Source organism: Silene latifolia, chromosome 8 (assembly GCF_048544455.1).
Source record: "Silene latifolia isolate original U9 population chromosome 8, ASM4854445v1, whole genome shotgun sequence".
NCBI lineage: Eukaryota > Viridiplantae > Streptophyta > Magnoliopsida > Caryophyllales > Caryophyllaceae > Silene > Silene latifolia.
Window position 1 is genome coordinate 11,380,981 of NC_133533.1, and position 27,062 is coordinate 11,408,042.

Sequence of the window (27,062 nt, forward strand, 5' to 3'; positions counted from 1 at the left end):
TTTTCCTTCGGCCCACAATAGCAGGTAACCCCAAGTATTTCCCTGGCTGACTCACGACATTAGCGCCCAACACATTTCCAACCTCGACCTTCACATCACTCCGAGTATTCGGGCTGAAAAAAACCTCTGATTTGTCAACATTAATGCGCTGTCCTGAAGCTTCTTCATACGTTCTGATGACATTCATCACCGCTTCGGCATTCCTCCTATTTGCTTTACAGAAAATAATTGAGTCGTCAGCGAAGAATAAGTGGGTTAGAACAGGAGCGTTACGACATATCCGGACCCCGTCAATCGCCTTTTGATGAACAGCCCTAGTGATTAAATTAGAAAACGCCTCAGCACATATGATAAATAAATACGGGGATATGGGATCCCCCTGACGCAAGCCCCGTCCTGGATAAATAGCCTGTGAAGGCTGCCCATTAATAATAACCGCGGAAGTGACCGTGGAGACGCACCGCATCACCTTGCTGACCCAGGCTACATCAAAACCCATCCTCGTCACGACCCCTTTTAAAAAACCCCATTCAATGCGATCGTAAGCTTTGCTCATGTCGAGTTTGAAAGCCATCTGCCCATTCGCCCCTTTATTATAAGACTTGAGATGGTGAAAAACTTCAAAAGCAATAATGGCGTTATCCGAGATAAGCCGACCTGGAATAAAGGCACTTTGTTCTTCAGAGATGATGTCACCCAGCAAACTCTTCATTCGATTCACAAGAACCTTCGAAACGAGCTTATACACAACATTACAAAGCGAGATTGGCCGAAAATATTGCATAGCTTGGGCATTTGCTTTTTTCGGAATCAACACAATGTGGGTTTTGTTTATTTTTGTCATGTCCACCCTACCCTCCAAGCACCCAATGACAAGCCTTGCCACATCCGTCCCAACAAGTTTTGAAAAAAATCGCATTCATACCATCCGGGCCCGGTGCCTGTGTGGACTCATCTGATCAAGCGCTAATCGGACTTCACCCATCGTAAAAGGCTGGCGCAGGTTCTCATTCATGTCCTCGCTGATCCTTGCCGGCATGAACTCCAGCACCTCATCAATATTACTTGGCTCCGACGTAGCAAAGAGCTCACGAAAATATCCATGGGCAGTACTTACAATGTCATTCTCTTCTATAGCCCACTCCCCATTATCCTTTTGCAGCTTCAAGATCTTGTTTCTTCTCCTCCGTGAAGTCGCCTTAATATGAAAAAAGCTTGTGTTTCGATCACCCTCCTTCATGTAATTAATTCTTGACCTTTGTCGCCAGTATACTTCCTCTTGAGCGGCAAGTTTCTCCAGCTCATTGCGAAGCTCCTTCTTCTCCCCCACCATTTCCACCGTAGGGCTTCCACTATCAAGGATACACAAGCGCTTTCGAATTTCCCCCATACGACGAGATAAACTTCCAAATTCCTTTTTACTCCATTCCATTACGGCATCCGCACACCTTTCTATGTTATTCACCACCTGCAACCCATTCCCCTCTCCCCCGCTCATCTCCCAGGCATCACGCACAATCCCCTCACAACTGTCAGAAGTCGTCCACATATCCTCAAAACGAAATTGCCGCTTCTTCTTCCTGTTTCCTGCAACCTGCCTGGCTAACTTCAAGGGGTTATGATCCGATCGTTCCCTGCTTAGGTGGTGTACCACAATGGTTGAATATGATTCGACCCAATCAGGTGTAGCAACCGCTCTATCCAGACGTTCGAAAATGTCATCAGGCTCACTCCGCTTATTCCACCATATGAAAGGCTCCTCCTTAAACCCAATATCCATCAAGCCACAGTCGTCTAGGGCACTCCTGAATTCATTCATATCCTCTTGTGCACGCACAGCTCCCCCCCTGCTTCTCATCTTAAAACAAGATTTGGTTAAAATCCCCTACCACCAACCATGGTAAGGTTGAAAAATGTTTTATATCTTGCAGGAGCTTCCAAGACAGTTCCTTACTAGGTCCATCAGCCCAACCATAGAAACCCGTAAGATGCCACGGCTCATCAGAAAACAAGCCTTTTATTTTAATATCAACGTGGTGAGCTGAAGAAGATAAGACCGCCACTTCTATCCCCTTTCTCCAAATAACTGCAACCCCAGCCCTTCGACCATTCGAATCCCCGTACGCTCCTTCATACTTGTTAAAACTATCTACCCTCTTGAACATTTTAATAGCGCTAAGCTTTGTTTCAACAAGAACTGCTACATCAATATCCTCCCTCCTCAGCAACTTCTTAAGATCTACAACTGAATCTTCTTTACCATGTTTGTTAACATTGTAGGGAGTATCTGGTTTTTATCTTGAATTCTTGGTACTGTTTAATACGGAGTATCATTGTTCTTTGAAAATGTTGATGATCAGTGCATAAATAAAATAAATTGAGAAAACAAAAAAGCTACGACAATCGTAAAGACTAGGCAGTTGAGGACTTGAGGTAATTCAAATTACCACCGCTTTTCTCCTAACCAAAACAAAGTACATTTATAATATTCTTTTCCAAGGGCATGTATTAGCTAGAGAATGTTCTACTAGAGAAAATTTTTTATTTTTCTCATGGTGAAGCTAAGGTTAATAAATACTCTGAAATTAAGATTAGTAAAGTATCTCATGAAATGGTAACAATGTACACTAGTATTCCGCGCGGAGCTACTGGCTCGGGTTAACCACCCTTTGAGGCGATACAACCTTTTTTCATAACAATATACTCGTATGTTATTGTGTGTTATTTTTGTGGGAAATAAGTCTGTATACTTCCCTTAAACTAGAAGGATTATAACGATTTAATGCAGATGATCAATGGTCATAAAATAAAATACATAAACAAAAGTAAAGGATTCAGAAATAACCTTTGGTCCTAGCAAATATGGCCTAAGAACAATATCAAAATTGATATTCGCCTATTAGTTGCACCCAAGACGATCTGAGATATACCCTTTGATTATGCTAGAAATCAATCTAAAATTTTCTGTAAAATTGTATTGTCTTTGTGTTTTGTGATGAGAAAGAGGAGGCAAGGTCAGAAAAAGCATTAGGTTAGAAATAATTCTCTACCTTTCTTTTATATAGACCGAAACTTGAAGTCAATTAGGAAAGAAAATTACTTCCCTAATTTTCGGCCATCAGACCGAATTATGGAGCAAAATTCTCCTTATTTTAAAGTGTGTTAAATTGTCATCTAGTGAGGAACGAACCCATGACCTCTTGGCTTGTGTACCCTCACTATTACCACTATGACACATTCAACTTGTTGATATTAAATACAACTGATTATATTTAACTACGAATTAACAGATTAATTCGTCCAAACTAACCTTATATATATTTAATTAAATATAACTTATTATATTTAATTTACGAATTGACAGTTAATTCGTCTCAACTTAATATTATTTAATTTTCATTAAATAATTATCTCATCAACACATCGACTAACTTTTTAGTCATTTTGGGCATCAATGTAATTATATTTCTATAACCACATTTCTCAAATACGTCCTATAGGCGTGACCTTTAGGGACCAGTTGATCACCGCTATCTGTATGATAATAACGTCAAACTTTCTAGCAAGCCAACCGTTATTAGGTAAACGTTAATCAACTGATTAAATATACGAAGTATACCCTTGTGAACCTGTAAGAGATTTACAAATGTTATCGCACTAATTTGTGGAGGACAAAAGCTCCAACAAACTCCCACTTGTCCTCACAAGTGTATGTGCGATAACCGATTCTCATATCCTTTAAACTTTCTCCCACTCAATGTAAAACAATTTGCAAATCCGAATTCACAAAGGTCGTATTTTACAAGCGATCAATATCAAGAGTGGTTTCCCCGACTAGAGAGTAACTTAACTGATAAACGAATCAACATTCGAGCATGACCATGCATTTCAGTTACAACTCCTCGAGTGGCCCTGAGAAATAACTATACCTGATAAGGGTTGGATATTTTCCTCAACTCGAATCCTGCAGATGTAAGCACAGTATGAAATGACCCAGAAAAAATCTACTTAGCCCCAGTTACGGTAGACCGTGAGAAAGAAACCAAAGTCACCCAAAAACTGCCTTAATCTCAAGAGACAGTCGATAGTCAAAAGAATCGACTCTAGGAACACAATGGATGTCCTATCCACAACCAGGCACCGAATGTTTATTAAACATTTAGGACTCCATTACGTTGTCACAAAAAGTTGTCCTACGAGGTATCGTCATAATCTCGTATCTGTGATCGATCAGTCAACCGTTTGACTTATGGCTCGTTGAACCCACCATCAATCGACTGCACAATATAATAGCCGGAGTTATCAGCTCACATTGGCGATTACGGACCAAAACAAATATAATGTAATTCAGTTCACTTTGTGGCGTTCAATGTTGTCAGTACAATCCACATGAAAAACAAAATATTATATATAAAACGATGAAGTTATAAATAGTATATGAAAAAGATAATGTATCAAATCCATAATCAAGTACTACAACTCTGGAACACGTTTAATTCCCATGGAAATGACGTGCCCCACATGCTTATCATAATTCAACGATTCAGTAGTAGAATCTGCTACAACACACTAAGAGTGATGACGAACCGGACTGAGATCCGTTTGGAAGCTAGCATCTGCGTAACCGGTTGCGCATAGCTTAGTATCTCCTCCATAAGTCAATACCCAATCATTAGTCCTCCGTAGGTACCTGGATTCTTTTGGTACCGACTCGTCATACTCAATGCATATGCCACGTCTGGACGTGTGCATATCATGGCATACATGATTAATCCTATAGCTGATGCATAAGGAACACGATTCATGCGTTCAACCCCTTCAGGCGTCGTGGGTGACTGAGACTTGCTCAACTGTATCCCACACGTCATTGGAAGGTTCCCCTTCTTGGAGTTGGTCATGCTGAACCTCTCAAGAACCTTATCCAAATAAGACTCCTGACTAAGTGATAACGTCCGTCGTGATCTATCTCGGTAGATACGGATTCCCAAAATACGTTGTGCCTCACCGGATCTTTCATCTGGAAATGGTTCTTCAACCATTCTTTAACCGAAGAAAGGAGAGGAATGTCATTCCCAATCAAGAGTATGTCATCGACATACAATATCAAGAATACAATATTGCTCCCACTCGACTTGATATATAAGCATGGTTCTTCGACCGATCGAGTGAAACCATACTCTTTTATCACTTGGTCGAAACGATGATTCCAACTCCGAGAAGCTTGCTTAAGTCCATAAATGGAACGCTTAAACTTGCATACTTTCTTAGGATGTTTAGGATCTATGAAACCTTCGGGTTGCACCATGTACAACTCTTCCTCCAAATAACCGGTTAAGAAGGCGGTTTTCAATCCATTTGCCAAATCTCATAATCATGAAATGTGGCAATCGCTAAGATTATCCGAAAGGAACGTAGCATGACTACAGGTGCAAAAATCTCATCATAATGCAATCCTTGCACTTGAGTGAAACCTTTTGCCACAAGTCGTGCCTTATAGATATCTAGTTGCGCGTCTACAGAACGCTTTATTTTGTAAAGTCATTTGCACTGTAGAGGTTTTACCTTATTAGGTAAATCAACTAGATCCCATACGTTATTCTCATACATGGAGTCCATCTCGGATGGCATGGCTTCGAGCCATAACTTTGAGTCGGAACAGGCCATAGCACCTTTATAGGTTGCGGGTTCATTACTTTCTAGAAGTAAAACATCATTCTCCTCGACCATACCAATGTATCTGTCCGGAGGATGAGAGTCTCTACCCGACCTCCTAGGTTCCTGAGGAATATTAACCGTATCATCAGTTGGAGGTATAGCTTCCTCCATCTGTTCCTCGGTTGTTGGTTCTGGAATCTCCGACAGCTCGAAGGTTCTATTACTCGACTTGTTCTCGAGAAATTCTTTCTCTAAGAACGTCGCACTAGCCGCAACAAAAACTCGATGTTCGGTAGGCGAATAGAAGTAATGACCAAATGTTCCTTTTGGATAACCTATAAAGTATGTCTTGAGCGATCGCGGGTCGAGTTTATCCTCGTTTCTCCACTTGACATAAGCCTCGCAGCCCCAAACCCGAATAAAGGACAAGTTAGGTACCGTTCCCTTCCACATTTCATATGGAGTCTTGTCGACAGCTTTAGACGGACTTCGGTTAAGTATAAGAGCAGCTGACAAAAGAGCATAACCCCATAATGAATCAGGCACTACGATGTGACTCATCATGGATCGAACCATATCAAGTAAGGTTCGATTTCTCCGTTCGGACACACCATTTAATTGAGGTGTTCCAGGTGGAGTTAATCGTAGAGCGATTCCACGATCTTTGGTGTTGATCAAACTCATTTGAAAGATACTCGCCACCCCGATCTGAACGGAGTGTTTTAATCTTTCTACCCAGTTGGTTCTGTACCCTATTCTGGTATTCCTTGAATTTCTCAAAGGACTCACTTTTATGCTTCATTAAGTAGACATATCCGTATCTACTCAAATCGTCCGTGAAAGTGATAAAATATCTATAGCCATCTCTAGCGGTAATTGACATAGGCCCACATACGTCCGTATGTATGAGTCCTAATAGGTCACTAGCGCATTCCAACACCTTTGAAGGAAATTCGAGTCATCTTGCCAATAAGACATAATTCACACGTGCCATATGCAGAAAATCCGAATGAGGGAATAGTCCCATTATCGACGAGTTTCTTTACGCGTTTCTCATTTATGTGTCCCATTCGACAATGCCATAGATAGGTTTGATCTTTGTCACCAACCTTTAATTTCTTATTATTCATGTGTAATACTTCCGTGGTTTGATCTAAGATATAAATTCCATTCATGGAAACTGCGTTGCCATAAATCATTTCATTAAAAGAGAAAATACAACTATTATCCTTTATTGAAAATGTAAAACCGTCTTTAGCAAGTACGGAAACAGAAATAATGTTCTTAGATAAACTGGGTACATAGTAACAGTTATTTAAAGATAACTCAAAACCACTAGGGAGTTGGATTACATATGTTCCCTTCGAGGCTGCAGCTACTCGTGCTCCTTTCCCGACTCGCAGGTCCACATCACCTTTTTCGAGAGGTATGATGTTCTTTAGGCCCTGAAAATGATTACACAGATGAGAACCACAACCAATATCTAGTACCCAAGTTCCGAAACTTGCATGGTTAATCTCAATCATATGAATATAAGATGACATACCAACAGGAACGACGCGGCCTGCCTTAATGTCCTCACGGTAGACGGGACAGTTCCTCCTCCAATATCCAGTCTTGTGACAATGGTGGCACTCTATGTCACCGCCCTTGCTCTTTGTCTTGCCCTGTGAGCCACTAGTCTCACCAGGTGCACTCTTACCGTTTCCTGGCTTCTTAAACTTTGGCTTACCTACAGCTAGGTCGCCATGAGCCTTGCCCTTACCTTTACTCTTGTTGTGAATCGTGAGAACATCCTGCTTCATGCTCCCACTCAATTTCATATCCTTCTCGGTCTGTACGAGAAGGGAGTGTAGCTCATGAGGACTCTTTTTTCAAGTCATTCATGTAGTAGTTCGCCCTGAAAAGGGCAAAACCATCATGAAGAGAATGAAGCATTCGGTCAATGACAATGCTCTCACTGATTCTACAATTCAGTGACTCCAGTTTCTCGACATTCTCAATCATGTGAAGAATGTGTGGGCTAACCGGTTGGCCCTTCTGGAGTTTCGCATCAAAGAAGTGACAGGTATGCTCATATGTAAAGATCCTCGGTGCCTTTGAGAACTCGTTAGTGAGCGTGGTGAAAATCTTGTTTGCACCTTGGGCAATGAAGCGTCTCTGCAAATTGGTTTCCATTGCAAAGATGAGTACGTTCTTTATCGCACCCGCTTCCATAACGAAGTCACTATAAGCGAATGACTCGTCGGCTCCTGCATTTGGGCCTGGGTTGACCGGTATTGGCTCAGTTAAATACCTGAGCTTACCGTCAGCAGTGGCAGCATTCCGTAGTGCCGCCTCCCAATCCGCAAAATTGGACCCATCATTCTTCAGTCGAGTGGACTGATTCATTTGGTCCATAAACATTTTTAGCCAGGACGAACGATCTAGTGTGGCACTAGGCATTGGGATTGCGTTATTTCCAGCCATTTGTTGTAATAGTATTATTGATAATAAACGTGTTCTACACTGCGAAAGAAGAATAAAATAATAAGCATGTGCATCGTTTTTTATTTTAAGTCTAATGAACTAATGTCATAATGCGAAGACTCAAAAACATTTATACAATTGACCTCCCTCAAGAATTATATAAATGACCCCAAGACTCAATTCTCTGTAAATTGATAAGCTAACCTTTTAGCTAATTCTACCGTTAGAATTCTTGGTCGATAAATTTCTGTAAATTCTATCTATAGTCCATCATAATCACGAGAAACTCTTCGGACTATGATGTTGAGGTAAACTAAGTCAACACAACTACTTACCCAAACGTAGAAGGGGTCATATTAGGCCTACCGACGAAGAAGGGACTCATAGATGTTTGCCCTTATAAAGACTAATCTCAATTTCCATTTTTAGAGGAAGATCCCATCACTATTTTTAATTCATTTTAAGTGAATTATAATCTAGCATGCGAGAATGATTTAAACTAAAGTGATGACTTATAGACTGTGACATCTGCATGTCCATGAAAACTAACAAACAACTATATGAGTCAATTTTCATGCATTTTAGTAGTAGGTGGTTTGGTTTTAGGCGGAAAATGATGCAATTACTAGCATGCGAATGAAAAGCAATAAAATGTAAAACGTAAAAAAAACAGTAAAAGTCCTAGTGTGGCCTATCCTATCAAAATGAACAATAAATACAAGTTTGGAATCCATCCTTGGACCCGAGAAGCTTGTCTTGATGTTCCATCTTGATCCATGTAGCGGGAGTGAGCTTGAATCTTCATCTTTAGTCTTATTTGAAATTACAATAATTAAAATTACATAATTGACCTATTAATTACATTCTAATTTCAAAACTCAAAACTAAAATAAAATAAAGGAGATTCGAGATCTCATAATTACATAAAAATTATGTTTCCTTCATTACGAAAACATAATTGACTAAGGCCACACTAAGTATTACAAATTACAACCGATTGCAAAATTAAATACGTAAATAAAATTCATTCATTCGATTCATTCAACATAATTAAAAGCATCAACTAAAATAAATTAAACATACGTAAAACAATAAATTAATTATGTTGATTAATTTATCCAAACCACCTATTTAAATTAAATTAAGTGACAATTCCGCAATTTAATCACATTAATTTCATTTCAATCCATATTAAACTTGTAATATGAATTCTATCCGTCAAAATTTTAAACTGCTTTAAAATAACTTGGTATCATTAAATTGTGAACCGATTCACAATAACTAATTGGCCAAAAAAAACAAAAAACAATTTTTAATTGTACTCGGCTGAAAAATAAACAATTTTTTTTTTTATTTATTAAAATCCAGTTGAAAACGGCTGAAAAACAACCCCCTTTTTTTTTATTTTTTATTTTATTATAAAGCAATTAGGAAAACAAAAGGGAAAACTTTCCAAATTTAGTTTTTCTTTCGGCAATTAGGAAAACTTTCCAAATTTAGTTTTTCTTTCGGCAATTAGGAAAACTTTCCAAATTATTATTATTATTTTTTTTTTTTTGCTGTACGTGAACAGTAGAACAAAAAAATCACGGTTTAAAAAAAAGGAACCCTAATGCCTAATTTTTTTCTTTTTGCGGCAAACATGCCCTAAAACTAGATTTGATGACTAAATTGTTTACCTTTGCTATTAGAACATGATTAGCATATGAAATAATGAACATGATCAATTTATATGCCAAAAACTATATAGCAAAAACAATCTTTTTATCATAAACGTGATGATTCCATTCAATTTTAACTTAATCTGCATTAAATTAAAACAACTAATTCTTCATATGATAATTTTAACTGATTATAAACTATAATATGAAAAATAGAATGAAAAAAATATCATCAAACTAGATAAAAAAAAAAAACGGCACACAAAAAAAAATCCGAATCATAAAATTCGAAACCCTAATTTTTTTCGAAAAACAGGTTAAAGTTTACATACATTTTTTTATGAAAATCATCAAGATTAAAATCGAAGCCTAGTGCTCTGATACCACTTGTGGGAAATAAGTCTGTATACTTCCCTTAAACTAGAAGGATTATAACGATTTAATGCAGATGATCAATGGTCATAAAATAAAATACATAAACAAAAGTAAAGGATTCAGAAATAACCTTTGGTCCTAGCAAATATGGCCTAAGAACAATATCAAAATTGATATTCGCCTATTAGTTGCACCCAAGACGATCTGAGATATACCCTTTGATTATGCTAGAAATCAATCTAAAATTTTCTGTAAAATTTTATTGTCTTTGTGTTTTGTGATGAGAAAGAGGAGGCAAGGTCAGAAAAAGCATTAGGTTAGAAATAATTCTCTATCTTTCTTTTATATAGACCGAAACTTGAAGTTAATTAGGAAAGAAAATTACTTCCCTAATTTTCGGCCATCAGACCGAATTATGGAGCAAAATTCTCCTTATTTTGGTCTTTCCAAAAATATATAAAGTGTGTTAAATTGTCATCTAGTGAGGATCAAACTCATGACCTCTTGGCTTGTGTACCCTCACTATTACCACTATGACACATTCAACTTGTTGATATTAAATACAACTGATTATATTTAACTACGAATTAACAGATTAATTCGTCCAAACTAACCTTATATATATTTAATTAAATATAACTTATTATATTTAATTTACGAATTGACAGTTAATTCGTCTCAACTTAATATTATTTAATTTTCATTAAATAATTATCTCATCAACACATCGACTAACTTTTTAGTCATTTTGGGCATCAATGTAATTATATTTCTATAACCACATTTCTCAAATACGTCCTATAGGCGTGACCTTTAGGGACCAGTTGATCACCGCCATCTGTATGATAATAACGTCAAACTTTCTAGCAAGCCAACCGTTATTAGGTAAACGTTAATCAACTGATTAAATATACGAAGTATACCCTTGTGAACCTGTAAGAGATTTACAAATGTTATCACACTAATTTGTGGAGGACACAAGCTCCAACAATTTTAATTTTTTTCTGTTAGAACACATTAAGTTGATGATGCCAAGTCCCCTTTGTTATTTGATTATTGCTTTTAGTTGAATGATTAGTGATTGAAGCAATCAAATGGACTTTCAACAATGATCCAAGATGATCAAGATAATCAAGAAAGTCAAGACAATGATTGATGGGGGATATTCTGCACCCGCTGACCGAGTCAACATATTGAGCAAGGTCAAAGATCAGAGACAGCAAGTCAACATGTTAGACCGCCTAACCGACGCAGTCTGTCGGCCTACCACCTGTCTGACGGCCTGGCAACTAGCAAGCCGGGAGACACATCCGCGTACCCATATCCAAGACCCCTCGGTGAGGAGTCCAACAGCCTGCCATGGGTCCCTCGGCCGAGGGTAAGACAGTCTTTCAACCTGCTAGCCACTTGGCCACTACGTGACAAAAGGTGAAAGTCTATAAATACTCCTCAATCCTCATTGAGAAAAGGATCCACAACTTAACCTAAAATACACTATTCATCTGGTATAAAACTCCCTTATCTCTCTACATTATAGAGCTTCAAGTAACATACGACTTAATCCCTTTAAGTTTACTGACTTGAGCGTCGGAGTGAGTACGCTCGGCAGAAAGCCGAGCCCTCAGTTCGTTCATTGTTACAGGAGAGGCCGAGAGGAATAATCAAGGCAAGAAGAGGCATCATTCAACAAAGCTTGCGTGGTAAACAAACTTGCTCTGGAAATCACGCCCGGAACAATTGGCGCCGTCTGTGGGGAATCCGATACTAGAAGCTAGTCACATTCATTCCCAAACAAAAAAAAAATAACACAAAAACCCACCCAACAAGCTAAGAAAATGTCAAAGCAACAAGAGGTAGTTGTGCCTTTGATGAGCCATTGGAACACTGACAATCTCAGGAAATACTTTGTATAGCGGCGGAGGTTTCCAAAACTATTGTTGGCACCCCAACGCGTGTTTATATCTAATGAAGAATCATCCAAGTTTTCCATCAAAGTGTTTATCCCCTCCGTAGTCATACCAAGAAGTAGACGCCACGGCAGTCACCCCAAGAGATAGACGCCACGACAGTCACTACCAAGAAGTAGACGCCACGGCAGTCACCCCAAAAGGTAGACGCCACGGCAGTCACTACCAAGAAGTAGACGCCACGGCAGTCACCCCAAGAGGTAGACGCCACGACAGTCATTACCAAGAAGTAGACGCCACGGCAGTCACTACCAGCGCAGTTAATACTCGCGAAAGTGACCAACATGCCAACATGTTTAAAAGAAGAAAAACGTTAAACACAGTTGAGATACGCATTCTAACTGCCTCGGCCAAGCCGAAGGTAAAAACGAAAAAGCGCACAATTAATAACGTAAGAAGACAAAGTGAAGGATTGTGATCCAAGCCCCGGCCAAGCCGAGGGCCAATAAAACAAACTTTATTGAAAATGATTGCAAATGAGGAGAATACAGACGACGGCCGTCCCCATAGGGATAAGCCAAAACTCTACCTACCAAAGTTTTACAAAAAACAAGGAAAGAAGAACAAAATGTTACAGACATATGATTTGAAGCGCCAAAAGATGGCAGGGAGGAAAGGCCTAATAATTGGCCCCCGAACAGCTGAAGCTATCCGAGATGCCGGGTGAGCCTGGTGACGACCGCCCGTCTCCCTATGCCTTTTGCTGCTCACTACTGGCAGCCGCAGCAGCTTCATCGTTGATGGGCGACCCAGGAGGAGATCCCTCAGCTTCGCGTGCCCTTGCCCTCGCGGCCTCTTCATGGGCCTCCTTCGCCTTCTCAGCAAGGGCCGCCTTTGCCGCGGCCTCCTCTCCCTCCTTCTTCGCCTTCGCCTCCTCAGCGGCCTTCTCCGCCGCAGCCTTCTCCTTAGCCTCGAGCTTGTCATCAAGCAGCTCGTCAAATTTTGGCCACGGAAAGGAGCCATCGGGATAGAGCTCCCCAATCACTTCCCTGGCGGCTTCTTCGGCCAGGTCCCTGTATTGGGCGCACATGTTAGGGAGAATCTTGGTTTGAAGCATCTCAATGTCCGACTCCCTCTGGGCAATGATAGCCATCTTATCCAGAAGCGCCTGCCCCTGGGACTTGAACATGGACTTCCAGTGGTCCCTCTTCCCAGCAGTGAAGTCGGCGACTTTCTGAAAGTGGTCACGCTCCTCCAGCAGCTTAGCGGCATTGGCCTCCGCAGCCTCAACCTTGGCCCTCTCAGCGACTATTGCCTTTTCGGCGTCCTCCCGAAGTTTTCGCTCAGCGAGGACCGCCTTTTTAGCCTCGGCCTTGGCCCTCTCAGCTTCCTCCTTCGCAGCAGCGAGCTCAAGCTGGAGCCGATCAAGCTGAGGCGCAGCTTCAGCCACGACCTGAGCTTGCTCCACAATGAGAGCACCGGCCACGTCAGCCCACTTCGTCAGCATCCTGGCCAAACTTAGGCCCTCTGACCTGAGCTGGACCGGGGTAGGTTTCGGAAAGGAAGAAACGACGGAGGCATCTTTACCACCCGGCTGCGCAGGTCGCTTCTCAGGACGCTTATCAGGACACCGTTCAGCACTGTGTCCGGTAGACGACGGCGGTTGATCTACAAAAAATTCAATCAAAGAATCCATGTCAACGTTCATGGACATACCAGAGAGCCTGTCATGAGGAATGCCTAATGAGCCGGCTAAGTCTGAGCCACAGGTTAGATCCGTACCAGGCTTGGCCTTCTTGGCCGGATGACCCATTTCCTGGACGGCCTCGGAAGCAGGAGCAGTGGCAGCAGCAACAGCAGCGACATCGGCAGACGCTGTCTCATTTCTCTTACGAACGAGAGGAGATTGCTCTGCAACGGTGACCTCCTCCTCGGCGGTAATATCGACGATCTCAACAATTGAGGGGTTTGGAGGTTGAACCAAGGTTGACACCGTCGCCGCCGAAGGCTTTGTTTTTCTCGTTCTGCGCGGCATGGCAGCAGCCACCTTCGCCTGGGCCGCCGTCGCATCCAAGCCCTTTAACTGTTGATCCATGAGATCATTGGGCGGCGGTCTACGATCACGTGTATCGGCCTTCGGGTGCTTCTCAACAACGTTCCTGTCTTTGTCGAGTCCCATCTTCTTGAGGATTTCCTCAGACAGAACCGGGCCAAAATGATCTGTAAAAGAAACGAAACAAGAGTTAGATAAAAGAAGTAAATCAAGGTTCAAAAATGAAAACATTAAAGGCAGAGATGGGCCTCACACCGACCCCACTCACCCTGTGCTAGGGCCGGTATGAGGCCGACGTGGCAGAGTGGCTCATCCATCAGAATGATCTGCGTCGGGGGCATCCATCCCTTCGGCGTCCCGTCGTTCCCAACCTCAAACAGCTGCATTGCCCGCCGCTCGTCCTCATTAAGAGGGACCCTCGCGGCGTCCATATTAATCTTACTCCGGGAGACCCATTTCTCGCGCTCGCCCCGACTCTCGCATCGTAGATTGACGCGGTGCTGGAAGGACCTAGGCAGTGGGAAATCCTCCGGAACCTCAACATACACCCACCGTTCTTTCCAGTCCTTGCAGGAGGTGAGCTTAGGGACGGTGAGATAGCCTGGCTCTGTCTGTATGCTATACCACTCCCTGCCGCCTTGAATATTCTTCCGAAGGTGATGCAGCCGACGGAATAGGTTCACCGTTGGGACCTCCCCCTTGAAGAGACACAGCCACACAAAGCCGATTATAGTCCTAACGGCCAACGGGTGCAACTGCGCCGCAGCGACGTTCATTGCTTGAATAATGGAAGCAACGTATACATTGAGAGGAAACCGGAGCCCATACTCCAGGTGTCTCATGTATACGCCGATATAACCCGGGGGAGGGCAACAGACGGCCTGACCCTCTCTAGGGATAACGATGTTATACCCCCTGCCGAAGAAGAAATGATTTTCGAAAAGCTCAGAGCCAGAACAACTGACGAACTTCCCGGTCCAAGCACGATCAGGGTCGATCTTACAGGCATCGCCGTGATGCAGGACCGTCGACCTCTCCTCACCGGGACGAGGCCTTTCCTCATCATCGCCAAAATCATCACCGTCATCATCAACGACATCATCATCCGAGAAATCCCTCAAATACTGATCATCAACCTCAGGAGAAGGAGACCTAGGGCCCCCAGACCTTAACGGGACGGCGGCTAGTGCCTCCTCTTCATCGAGGCGCGACGGGGAACCCCCCGGCGCAGGATTACTGGGACCGGCATCAGCAGAAGACATGGTTCACAACAATTACTTAAACAATTAAAAAGTTGGAAAGTTTGTTTGTTTACCTTGAAGAAAAAGTGCTACGCCGAGGTAACGATTCTGAAGATTAGAAGAGAAAGAAACCCTTGAAAATCTAAGAAGGAAAATTTTTTGAGAAAATGAACTTTGTGCGAAAAATTAAGGGGCATACTGCTCTATTTATAGAGCAAAGCCCACAAAGATGGACCAATCAGGGCAAAACCCATGAAGCGTCAGCCAATCACCAACGAGACACGCGTCAGACATGCAGCCACGGAATGTCAATCGACAAACAGTTACAAAACTTCTTCAACACGCTCCTTGGCGGAATGCCAATCGACGCATTTTATTCAAACACGCTCCTTAATAATCTACTTGCCAAACGGCCAGCTGATCAACCAAGCTTGGCAGCACCGGCCGGGGGCAATCAAAGCATCCGACACTCTCAATCTTGGGTCCGCCGGCCAGCAGCATCTTCTCTTCCACATTTGATGTCCATTACACATCCATGTGGAGGGGGGATATGGTACGGCCTGTACAGAAGCAAGCCGAGGGAGAAGAAGCCGGGGAAGAAATTTTTCCAATGCACAGAATACGCTCAACACTCATCGAAGGTCCATACCACGGCATAGACTACGCTGGGGGCAAATTGATGGGGGATATTCTGCACCCGCTGACCGAGTCAACATATTGAGCAAGGTCAAAGATCAGAGACAGCAAGTCAACATGTTAGACCGCCTAACCGACGTAGCCTGTCGGCCTACCACCTGTCTGACGGCCTGGCAACTAGCCAGCCGGGAGACACATCCGCGTACCCATATCCAAGACCCCTCGGTGAGGAGTCCAACGGCCTGCCATGGGTCCCTCGGCCGAGGGTAAGACAGTCTTTCCATCTGCTAGCCACTTGGCCACTTGGCCACTACGTGACAAAAGGTGAAAGTCTATAAATACTCCTCAATCCTCATTGAGAAAAGGATCCACAACTTAACCTAAAAATACACTATTCATCTGGTATAAAACTCCCTTATCTCTCTACATTATAGAGCTTCAAGTAACATACGACTTAATCCCTTTAAGTTTACTGACTTGAGCGACGGAGTGAGTGCGCTCGGCACAAAGCCGAGCCCTCAGTTCGTTCATTGTTGCAGGAGAGGCCGAGAGGAATAATCAAGGCAAGAAGAGGCATCATTCAACAAAGCTTGCGTGGTAAACAAACTTGCTCTGGAAATCACGCCCGGAACAATGATATTTTCTAAGCTTTAGTCGAAAAATGTAAGAGTAAGTGTATTCTCATTTAAGTCAAGTTATAGCAAAACCATCCAACAGTACGTTGTACTGTGGTTTCTGGTACTACCGTATGGAGGAGGTATTTCGACAAAATGTTTTAAGTGTTAAAACTTTGCAAATTTCAAACCTTAAATATTTGAATTTTCAAAAGCTTGAAAACAATCTGAAATTTTGGAGTTACAAATCCACTTGACTAAGTCTCTAGATTTGTGTAAACACCTTTTACTAAAATGGTAAGGAAGACTTGTCAAACTTCTAAAGTAAGAAAAGTTTTTTGCCATTTTGGTAAAAGATCACATGTTGAGTGTAGTAGCTTAATTTTTCTGATTTCTTAAGCCCCAAGCCTATAGTCTAACACTTACCATCACTCAAGGCTACTATTTTTATATTGGATTTAATTTCCCAAGTTGTATTTACCTAAGACTAAATCCACTATAAATAGAGTGTCTTAGTCACATTTATTTCTCAAGACTTCGAAAGCATTTATCGTAAAACTTTGCAAATCATTTGTGCATTTAAAGCTTTGTTCTTCAAGTGTTTGCAAAACGTTTTTCATATTTTCAAAGTCTTCAAATTGTTTTCGAAAAAAGCTGTAAAACCTCCTAGTATCAGGTCGCTGTACTGTGACATAATGAGTTTGTTCCATGATTCTCGTGTTAGATCTTAATTGTGATCTCCATGTTCATTTAGTGAACTCTTGAGATTCAAGATTCTGTAACACCTTGAGATAGAACCCATAAACTCTTGAAGTGGAGTAGCTTTAAGTTTGAGTGCAACCGGAGTAGGTTGACGAGTTATTTTCATTGCAAGGGGTTTAGTAAGTTGGAGTAAATTTCTAAACAAGCAATAAAATAACGGTTGGACGTAGGCCTCGGAGTAGAGGCTGAACCAATTTTTAAAATGTCGTTTGTTTGTTTATTTACTTTTACGTTCTTCCACTTTGCTATTTCTCGCATGTACCTCGTTAAGTTCTGTGTCACAGTCACCTATACTGTGACATAGATCTGTTGTACCCTCTTGTGAACTTACATTCAATTAAGTTTCTCAAGTCTTGTATTTCAATATTCTTCACTCAAGTTAATTAATTAACCAAGTTAAGGATAAATTTTTTAAAAGGTACACATAATTCACCCCTCCCTCTATTAGGTGTTTATCGTTCTTAACTCTTCATTTTCCCTTAACTTTATAAGACTTTCAGTTGATAGTTGTACAAATAATTTTATTGGTGTATATATATAGGTCACACTCACACACGATGAAGGTAATGCTTTATGCCTGGTGTTATTAATTGACCATTTGGTCTTAATGTTTTTTTTTTCTTGACAACAATTAGGCCTTAAAGTTAAAGCACATTATTAGCGTTATATTTACAAAATGAAGAAATATGAGTATATTATTTAGGTTTAAGAATGACAAATTAAGCATTTAATCATCATTAACAAAGAATTTTATATAAACTAATATGAAACAGAAAAATTGTTAATTATAATCTTTCCAGTTCAGTTTGATCGAAAAAAACATCCTACGGACCGAAATCTTTAAAAAACTTGGACCTGAAACCTAACCACGCCTATACTGGCTAGTTGTGGCTCATTTAAAAAATAATCCCCCTAAAACTAAAAGATTAAGAAAACACCAACTTTTTCCTGCTCAAATGCTCATACCTATAAGTGGGCCTTTTTTACATATTACTATGCTGGACTTAATGTACGCTGTCAAATAATTTATAATATATACAAGTCCACTAAAATCTATAACATTAGTATACTATTACCCTAAATTGAGTAATATATCATAGAGGAATGTATATGCAGCAAATAAGTACAACAATATCAATTAAAATATGCACCAAAAATATCAAAATTTTACATATCTTTGTAATAAAAATATACAGCAAAATTATTCCTAATTATACAGCAAAATGATTCATAATTATACTACTCAATAAAATTTTACATATCTTTGTAAAAATACATTCCTAATTATACTACTCAATAAAATCTTTCAATATACCCCTAACAACCTCTCCATAGTTAAGATCTTTTGATGAATCAGAGATGGTAGCATAAACATGTCGTACAAAATATATTGAGATAGTAGCATATACTTATTTATGAATTTTTTTTTGCTGAAATTTTATTCTCTCCCAAGTAGTTTTAATTGTTTATGAATCGTCCGTTTAGATCTGTCGTATTATTTTTATATTTGTTTCTGTTTATAAAGTTAATATGTGATTTACTTACATTTTGTTTTTAACTCAATGATCATATCTCCCTATTAGTAGTGACCCTATATTAGAATATATTTTTGAATAATAATCGGTTTTAATTATATGTAATAAAAAAAAAAGCTTGCACAAAAATAATTTAATCTAAAAGTCTTTTAAATAGTACACTTTTTTTAAAATATATTACTAACATTAATAACCCATTTATGGTAAAATTAACAACAAATTCACATGAGATATTCAAGTATATTCTCATTTTTACCATATTTAATGAGGATATGTTGTTAATCTTATCATATATGGGTTATTAATGTGTGCCCTTAGGGCACACTTTAGAAAACCCTTATAACGTAGATTAGAACTTATAATAAGTACAGCTCATTTATACAAATATCTTAAATGGCCACTATATAAGCAAAACTCACAAATATCGTTCTTTAGCTCTCAAATACCGTGCTTTAGCACGGGATCTCAACTAGTACTGTAATAAAAAAAAATCAACGTTTTTTTTTTTTTGGAAAAGAAGAACGATCATATTAAATAAACCGAAAGAGTTTTAGTACAAGTTAGGGAGGAGGATCCGGAGATAAAAGAGTACAAACATAAGCAAGATCCGAGTTATTCAAAGTTGAAATAAATGGGGATACAATATCCCAACAAAAGGAACCATCATTAAAGCAACTGCAATGAGAGAACTATATATATAAGTTTTTCACAAAAACTTCAGAGAGATGGTCTCTCAATAGCGTTATTGAGAGACCTCTCACATTATAGGGTGAGGGACCCACGTAATTTCTTTTTTCCATTGCCAAGTCATTATTCATCAACTTCTAAGTTTAAGAACTTTATATTTATACTCCAATGAAAAATCTTTTTTCCTTATTTTTAATTAGGATTTATAATTAACTTTAGGGTTAATTGATATGAATAATCCAAACTATTGGTCATCTTCTCCCAATAATCGGAACTTCAATTTAACTCAAAATAAACCGTACTATTACTATCATTTTCTCATACTACACTCAAGTTGTTTTTAACCTGTGAAATCCGATAAACTAACAAGTGAACCCCATTTTTTGTTTAAGCCTCCCCCTCCTCCATTAATAAGCTTTATCAGTTGTCACCAATCACCATTACCGACCGGTAACCACCCATCCAGCACCTTAGCCCAGCCAATAACCACGACACAAATACGACGCCGGCGCACCACGCACCTTCACCGGTGCAACATGTTGACCAATTTTTGAGCCGCCCGGACATCGTATATCTTCATATATCTCCTTTCTCCAAACCCCTAACCTGAATGAATATCATTAATTTAATCTCATAATAAACCCCTAACCTGAATTAATATTTGCGAAGTTCATACAACACCAGCAGACATTTAATCTCATATGCCATACTAACCCTTAACCTGAATGAATAATTGGACAATTCTTAAATCTGTCTCCTGTTGTCCTTCTCGACCCCTAACCATACACAAAACCCTATAAAATCATGAATAAATGACGGAGTCGGTTTTCACACCAACACAAATGGCTGTGAGGGCGGCTAACATAGTCGACTTGGTGGGAGAATGACGGCTACGACGACTTGCACACTACCATGATCGACGGCATATGGCTTCCAATCACAAAAAAAGTCGTATTTTATTCTTAAATCTACTTTTACTTTGATTTCTGATCCAAAAAGTTTGGAGCCATGTGCAGTCGCACGGCCCGCACGAATCCAAAGACGCCTCTGGTATTTCCTAATATTGGACCGGTTATATTATAAGCCTTCATTATGGAGTATTAGTTAACTACTCCCTCCATCTGTCTTATTTTATTTGAGGCGTATCAGTCAATTGTACTCCTTTCATCCTTAAGAATGCATTTGACGAGCATTTCATCCTCACACTCAATTTGATCTACTTGTCATTTAATAATTGATTCTCTCTTCTTTGTGCAAAAACTGAAAAACAACAATTGAGCGGGACAGAAAGAGTACATATTCTAAGAGATATTTATTATGAGTAAGTTGTTTTTGTGGGTTTGGATAATATTAAGAAAGCTACTTATTTTTCAGCTTTTTCGCCAAATAACCGCTTATAAGCCTTCAGACTTGATCCATGTTAACCAACTCTAATTTAGGGTAAGATTATTGGTAGTCTTGAGACAAGATTTTGCTGATTCTTAAAACAAGACTCACTCAAGACTACCAATAATCTATCATAGTCTTAATTAAGTCTTGACAAAGTCTTAAGTTGAGTTTTGGAAATCCAAGATTCAACTTAAGACTCTACATGAGTCTTGACCTCACTATTAAAAGAAGACATCTAATGAAAGAATGACAAGTATTATATTATTTTTGTTCTTTTTTTTTTTTGTCGGAAGCAAAGCTAATTAACCACCGCCTTGAGACGTTTGATATCATTTACCATAACTTAATAATAATAACAGACACGAAAGTAACTAAGTCCAACCGGAGTTCTTACAAACTCATTAATGAACCAACCCAAACCCAACCAATTTACCCATTTACTTTAACCTATTTCGGCTCAATATATATAGAGTATATATATACTGTTTCAATAATCGAACCTGACAGAAACTCTATTTCTAACATCTATGTCCTTTATTTTTCTTTTGCTCTAAAATAATTCGTGCTGACCAACGGCAGGTAATATCGTCGACTCTTGTTGACCTCTTAACTAACTCGTAAGTTTAACAATAATCCCCAATTTTGAAACCCTAGAATTTGATTGCATAATTTCGTTCTACTCCATTTGTTGTCGTCTCTCTTGGTTCGCTGACTTATTTTCCATTGAAAATTCAGGGTAACTAATCTTATTTATAACCTTGAAGGACTGATATCTTAGGCGGTGTTATTAGAAGATGGATGATATGGCGACGGATCGACTGGCTAATATTTATAATTATGCATGTGGTAAGCTTGTGGGAACTGTGTATGGACCTGAAAAGTATCTGGATGAAAAGCGGAGACCCTTTTGCCGGATGAATTATGAGGAATATGACAATTATATGAAGAAATGCGACGAGTCAGGGGTACGTTGTCTTATTATTGTTATTTACTTTAATATTTTCTTGTCAACGGTCTATGTTGCAACTATGAAGCTAAATTGTTTTCCTCATTTGTTCACGCTAAAGGGATTTGATGTTGATGGTTGCACTGGTCGTATGCCTGGTCGGATTTCTCCGCTCGGTAAAGGTGGGTATGAATACGAGGTGGCTGAAGTTGTTGCAAAGCATGCTGCCTTGACACAGGGAGAAGCAATGGTATATACTTTTAACTATGTATTGTTACAGACTTACAGTTATGTATATGTTGCTGGAATATATTACCTTAGAATCGAATCTGAGCAAAATTTATTACTAGTATGCTATGAGCCACGGAGCGTTTGAGTATGTTATGGACTTGAATCGTAACAGTGTTTTATGAGACTGTTGCGAATCCCATTTATCAACCCAATGATGTGTATGTTGATTTGTTAAAAGGGCATACCCATGGAATTGGTACGTCTCATTAAAGCCAACAAGCAGCCAGTTGAAGGGAGTCTATATTATCTAACTTTCGTCGCTGTGACTACAAATCAAATGGAGAAAACTTATAAAGCCAAAGTTTGGTTAAAACCTGTGACATGGGTGAGTGAAATAACTCTCTTTTTAGAAGAAACAAGTGATGGTGACAAAGACATTACAGTTAAGAAGAAGGTTGATAAGCCACGGGGCCGAGGCAAGACTACGGTGGAAGAGAATTTAAAGTTCGACTTAAGTGACTGTTTCAGGTAATGTCTTAAATTTTGTATAGGTTAATATAGGAATTTTTGGCAAATTGGAGTTAATTAGCAAAATAATTAGAGAGTTGGGGTTCCTTTAAAACTATTTTGCATCAATGGTGCCCACGTCATCACTTTGTCTCCTTGTCAGATGATAGATGCCATAAGTTTATATATGAAAAATAGAGAAATAGAGAGCGGTTTCAGTGGTTGTTCATTTCTAGAATAAGCTGCCATCTGTGTTTGGAGGTGAAAGTTTTAGCAGCTTACTATAAAAACTGGAAAATAAAATAAAAACTGATGACGTGGACACCGCTGGGCAAAATAGTTTCAAAGAACCCCAACTACTTAATTATTTTGCTAATCAACACCTATTTACCAAAAAAAATTCTTAATATAGGCCATTCATGAAACTTAAGCAACACGGTTTTTAAGTGTGGTTGAGGTCTTTTCTCTTTTTTCTTTTCCCCAGCTACGTTTAATTCTCTATGGTTTCAGAGAACAAAGTTTATTTTTTTCATGCATTTCCAGAGATACTATTACCCAACCCGAAATACGGAACGAGATTATCAATATCACGAATGCAGAACTTCAAAGAGACGACTACAATCTTCTTGTGTATGTAACTTTTCTTGGAAGACTAATATTTCCTTAATTTTATATTTTGTTTCTTACTATATTTTACAATCTTCAGTATGTTGAATATTTCTAATGCAGTAAGGAACTCAAGGTGAAAAACCCTCAATGGAAACATGCTAAGGTTAGTTTCGTTTCTCTCGATATAGAGAACCTTCCGCCAAATCTTTTTTAGAGTAGGCTTGGTAGCTTTTCTTATACGGAGTATTGTTTATAATTATATCAGGCCAAGAAAACTGCGTCAAGAAAATGGAAGCTTTTTAGATACCCGGTATGTATCGAGTATTCAAGTTAGTCTATTTATTTGTCTATCACAATCGAATTGGTTCTCAGATAATTAGCTAGGTCCGCCATGGTAACGCGTTGTATATTCTGTTTGATGTTGTATTTTAATGATTGCAGCAAAAGGCTCCATATCTGAAAGAGGCTAGGAGGATGTTTCAGAGACGATATCCTGAATATTTTCCTTTTACCAAGTAATAATTGGGCAAAGGTTTTCGGGGTTTTCAGGTTCATTTTATAGTATATACGTCATGGATCGGATAAAATTAGTCTTTAGTTAAGGACCGTCGGAGTCATTTGCGTCGGTTTCATTCGGGTGTCACAGAAGCTAGAGATGTGAAGACAGAAGAGTCAAGTTAGCCGGTATTTGCTTGGTTTGTGAAAAGACGTAAAGTTCTCTATAGAACTTCGTTTGCACTTGTTTCGTACACTTGGTTTGTGGAAAGACGTAACGTTGTCTATTGAACAAAACTCTCTCATACCATGGTATTCGTAGCTCAACAATCATTGGGCGTGACCCCTGTTTACAACTTGGCGCAAATTGACATTCTTACGTACACATAGCATTGTGCTCCAGATCATAAATTTTTACTAAATGGACCGTTACTAATTGTTCTGATATATCATACGGAGTGTCCATCATTTATAAATCTTCTTTTCGATGTTTGTTAATGTTAGACCACACTTGGTTGATGATGCCAAGTTTCACTGTCATTTAATGGTTTGCTTCTTAGTTATTGTTAATAGCATTTAAAGTTTACAATTACTCATCAAGATGGTGCAAGAATGATCAAGACGAAGAATATACCTAGCCTAAGTCAAATGTTGTAAATGAGGTCGTGTAACATACTTAACTTGTCAAAGTGACAGCAAAACCATGCAACAGTACAATGCACTGTTGCATCTGATACAACGGTGGAGACAATTTTTCAAAGAAAAATTTCAAGCTTACAAATGTTTATAATTTCGATTTCAGAGATCTTTTAAGCAAAATTATAAGAGTAACAAGCTTTATCATATGAAAAATATCTAAGCTTTTGGATTCAAAGAAGTACAATTGTTTTTCCTTAAAAAGGGGAACTTTGTCCTCCCTAACTTAAGGAACCATGTCCTTTACTTTATTATCAAATCTTTTGAGAGTTGCTGAAATCTTTTCATTGAACCTTGTGTAGATATCAATCAGTTACACTACTCTAAAATCATTTTAAAATAATGAAAAGTTTTCATCATTTCCAAAGCTTAGATTTTTATAATAATTTTTCTACTCTTAAGGTACTTGTTCCTTGCCTATATAAGGAGCTCTATACCTCATTCAAAACCAAGACTTTTAAGAGCATTTTATTGAGTAATCTTTGCAAAGCATTTCAGAGTCAAAAAATTCTGTTTTTCTTTAAGTATTTGCAAAAAACGTTTTAAGTCTTAAAGTCTTCAAAAGTGCTGAAATGTCTCCATGTATCAGTCTGCTGCATTGTTGCTTAAAGAGTATGTTCCATGATTCTCGTGTTTATATCTTAATTGTAATCTCCATGTTTTTAAGTGAACCACTGAGATTCTGACTCTGTAAACCGTTGAGATAGAACTTAAGTCTTGAAGCGGAGTAGCTTTGAGCAAGGGAAAGTCTTGAAGCGGAGTAGTTTCAAGCAATTGCAACCGGGGTAGGTTGGCGAGTTATTTTCATTGTAATGGTTTAGTTAAGTTTGAGTAAATTTCTAAACAAGCAATAAAATAACGGTTGGACGTAGGCTCCGGAGTAGGAGCTGAACCAATTTTTTAAACATCGTCTTGTTTGTTTATTTACTTTTACGTTTTCTTATCATTCTACTTTTATTCATCATTCTCGTTGCCAGTACTGTGCAACAGTTACTCATACTGTTGCATAGACCTGTTGTACCTTTTGTGAACTTACAATCCATTAAATTTCTCAAGTTTGTACTTAATAGCTTTTACTTGTGTTAGTCTCTAACCAAGTAAAGGAGCAAATTTTAAAAGGTACACCTAATTCACCCCCTCCCCCTCTTAGGTGTTAATCGTTCTTAACTCTTCAGTTAACATTGTACGGAGTATCTATTTTTCATCTTTGTACTGTTTAATATCATTGTTCTTTGAAATTGTTGATGATCGGTTGCATAAATAAATAAATAAATAAATAAATGAGAAAAAACAGCTATAACGATCGTAAAGGTTAGGCAGTTGAGGTCATTCAAATTACAACCGATCTTCTCCTAACCAAAACAAAGTACATTTATAATTTTCTTTTCCCAAGGCATGTATTAGAGAATGTTATATTATAGAAAATTGTTTATTTTTCTCATAATGGTTGTTTTAGGGGAAAAAAAGGGGTTATTTGTTGCCATAAGGGAAGATAAATTCCAGTTTCAAGACTATACAACTGGATGTACAATGAGCATTGTACATCCAAGGTTATTTTAGTCTTTTTTCAAATATTTTTGCAAAAAAAAAAAGTAACGTAATTCAATTTTCAATCTAATCCTCATTTCTCCCTGAGACCCTGACTGTTTCCATATTTTTCTAACTTCTCTTCATCTTCCTCCATTCTCTAGTTAATGAATCATCTTCTCCCTTAAATTATTATAATTAATTGACTATGCGGAACTGAGCATCATCTTGAAGGAAATTTTTTATCCAAAATTTCTAATGCATGGAAATAGTTGAAACTCGTATTATTTTTACATTAGCTCGTATTCTTATCTAAATATCTCGTATTCTTATGTACTCGTATTTTAAAGCTCATGATCATTTTAAGCTCGTATTCTTTTTACATTAGCTCGTATTCTTATCTTAATAGCTCGTATTCTTATGTGCTCGTATTTTTAAGCTCGTGTTGTTTTTACATTAACTCGTATTCTTATCTTAATAGCTTGTATTCTTATGTGCTCGTTTTTTTAAGTTCGTGATCCTCTTAAGCCCGTATTCTTTTTGTCAAAGATATTGCTCAACCAATTCCTTAATTGGTGGATATTCCTACGTAAATATTTGCATAGTATTAGCTGTTATATCTTCTTGTTAGTTGTTATCATACTAGTCTTAGTTGTTCCTATTTTCTAGTATCCTATTGACCAACAACACCTCTTGTATAGTTATATATATACTCTTGTACGCATACCTTTTATTCATCAATAATATTAACATCAAAACAATTATCTTATATGGTATCAGGTTTTTATCGATCCTTATACCGACCTTGCTTTGCTACTGCCATCACCCTCCACTCGACACACCCATGGCTTCCAACAACAACCTCATTCCAAACCTTGATGAACCCACCAAACCCCTTCTCTCCATCTCGTTCCCACACTGTACCAAACTCACGGCAAACACGTACCACTCATGGAGCTATCAAATTACCCGTCTCCTTCAAGGCTACGGTCTCTTTTCGTACCTTGATGGGACCAAGACACCACCACCCAAAACCGTGACTCCCACCGCCACTGAAGCCAAGCCAG

The 27,062-nt window shown here is 38.9% G+C and overlaps 2 protein-coding genes across 3 annotated transcripts in view; both read left to right on the plus strand.

Moving 5' to 3' along the window:
- Window positions 1-23,979, plus strand: part of LOC141596384 (uncharacterized) — a 29,538-nt gene extending 5,559 nt beyond the window's left edge. Inside the window, exons 4-7 of one of the 2 annotated variants that reach the window (XM_074416514.1) lie at window positions 23,212-23,298; window positions 23,398-23,440; window positions 23,543-23,587; window positions 23,719-23,972. In XM_074416514.1, coding sequence (XP_074272615.1) covers window positions 23,212-23,298; window positions 23,398-23,440; window positions 23,543-23,587; window positions 23,719-23,796 — 253 coding nt within the window. In that variant the 3' untranslated portion in view covers window positions 23,797-23,972. Of the gene's footprint in view, window positions 1-23,211; window positions 23,299-23,397; window positions 23,441-23,542; window positions 23,588-23,718 lie in introns of both variants that reach the window. The other variant, XM_074416516.1, reaches the window with a different exon arrangement.
- LOC141597463 (uncharacterized) lies at window positions 21,730-22,693 on the plus strand. Its single transcript, XM_074417929.1, has 3 exons — window positions 21,730-21,949; window positions 22,052-22,180; window positions 22,400-22,693. The coding sequence occupies exons 1-3, from the start codon at window positions 21,779-21,781 to the stop codon at window positions 22,691-22,693; spliced, it is 594 nt and encodes a 197-aa protein (XP_074274030.1). The 5' UTR covers window positions 21,730-21,778.
- Window positions 23,980-27,062: the final 3,083 nt, after the last annotated feature.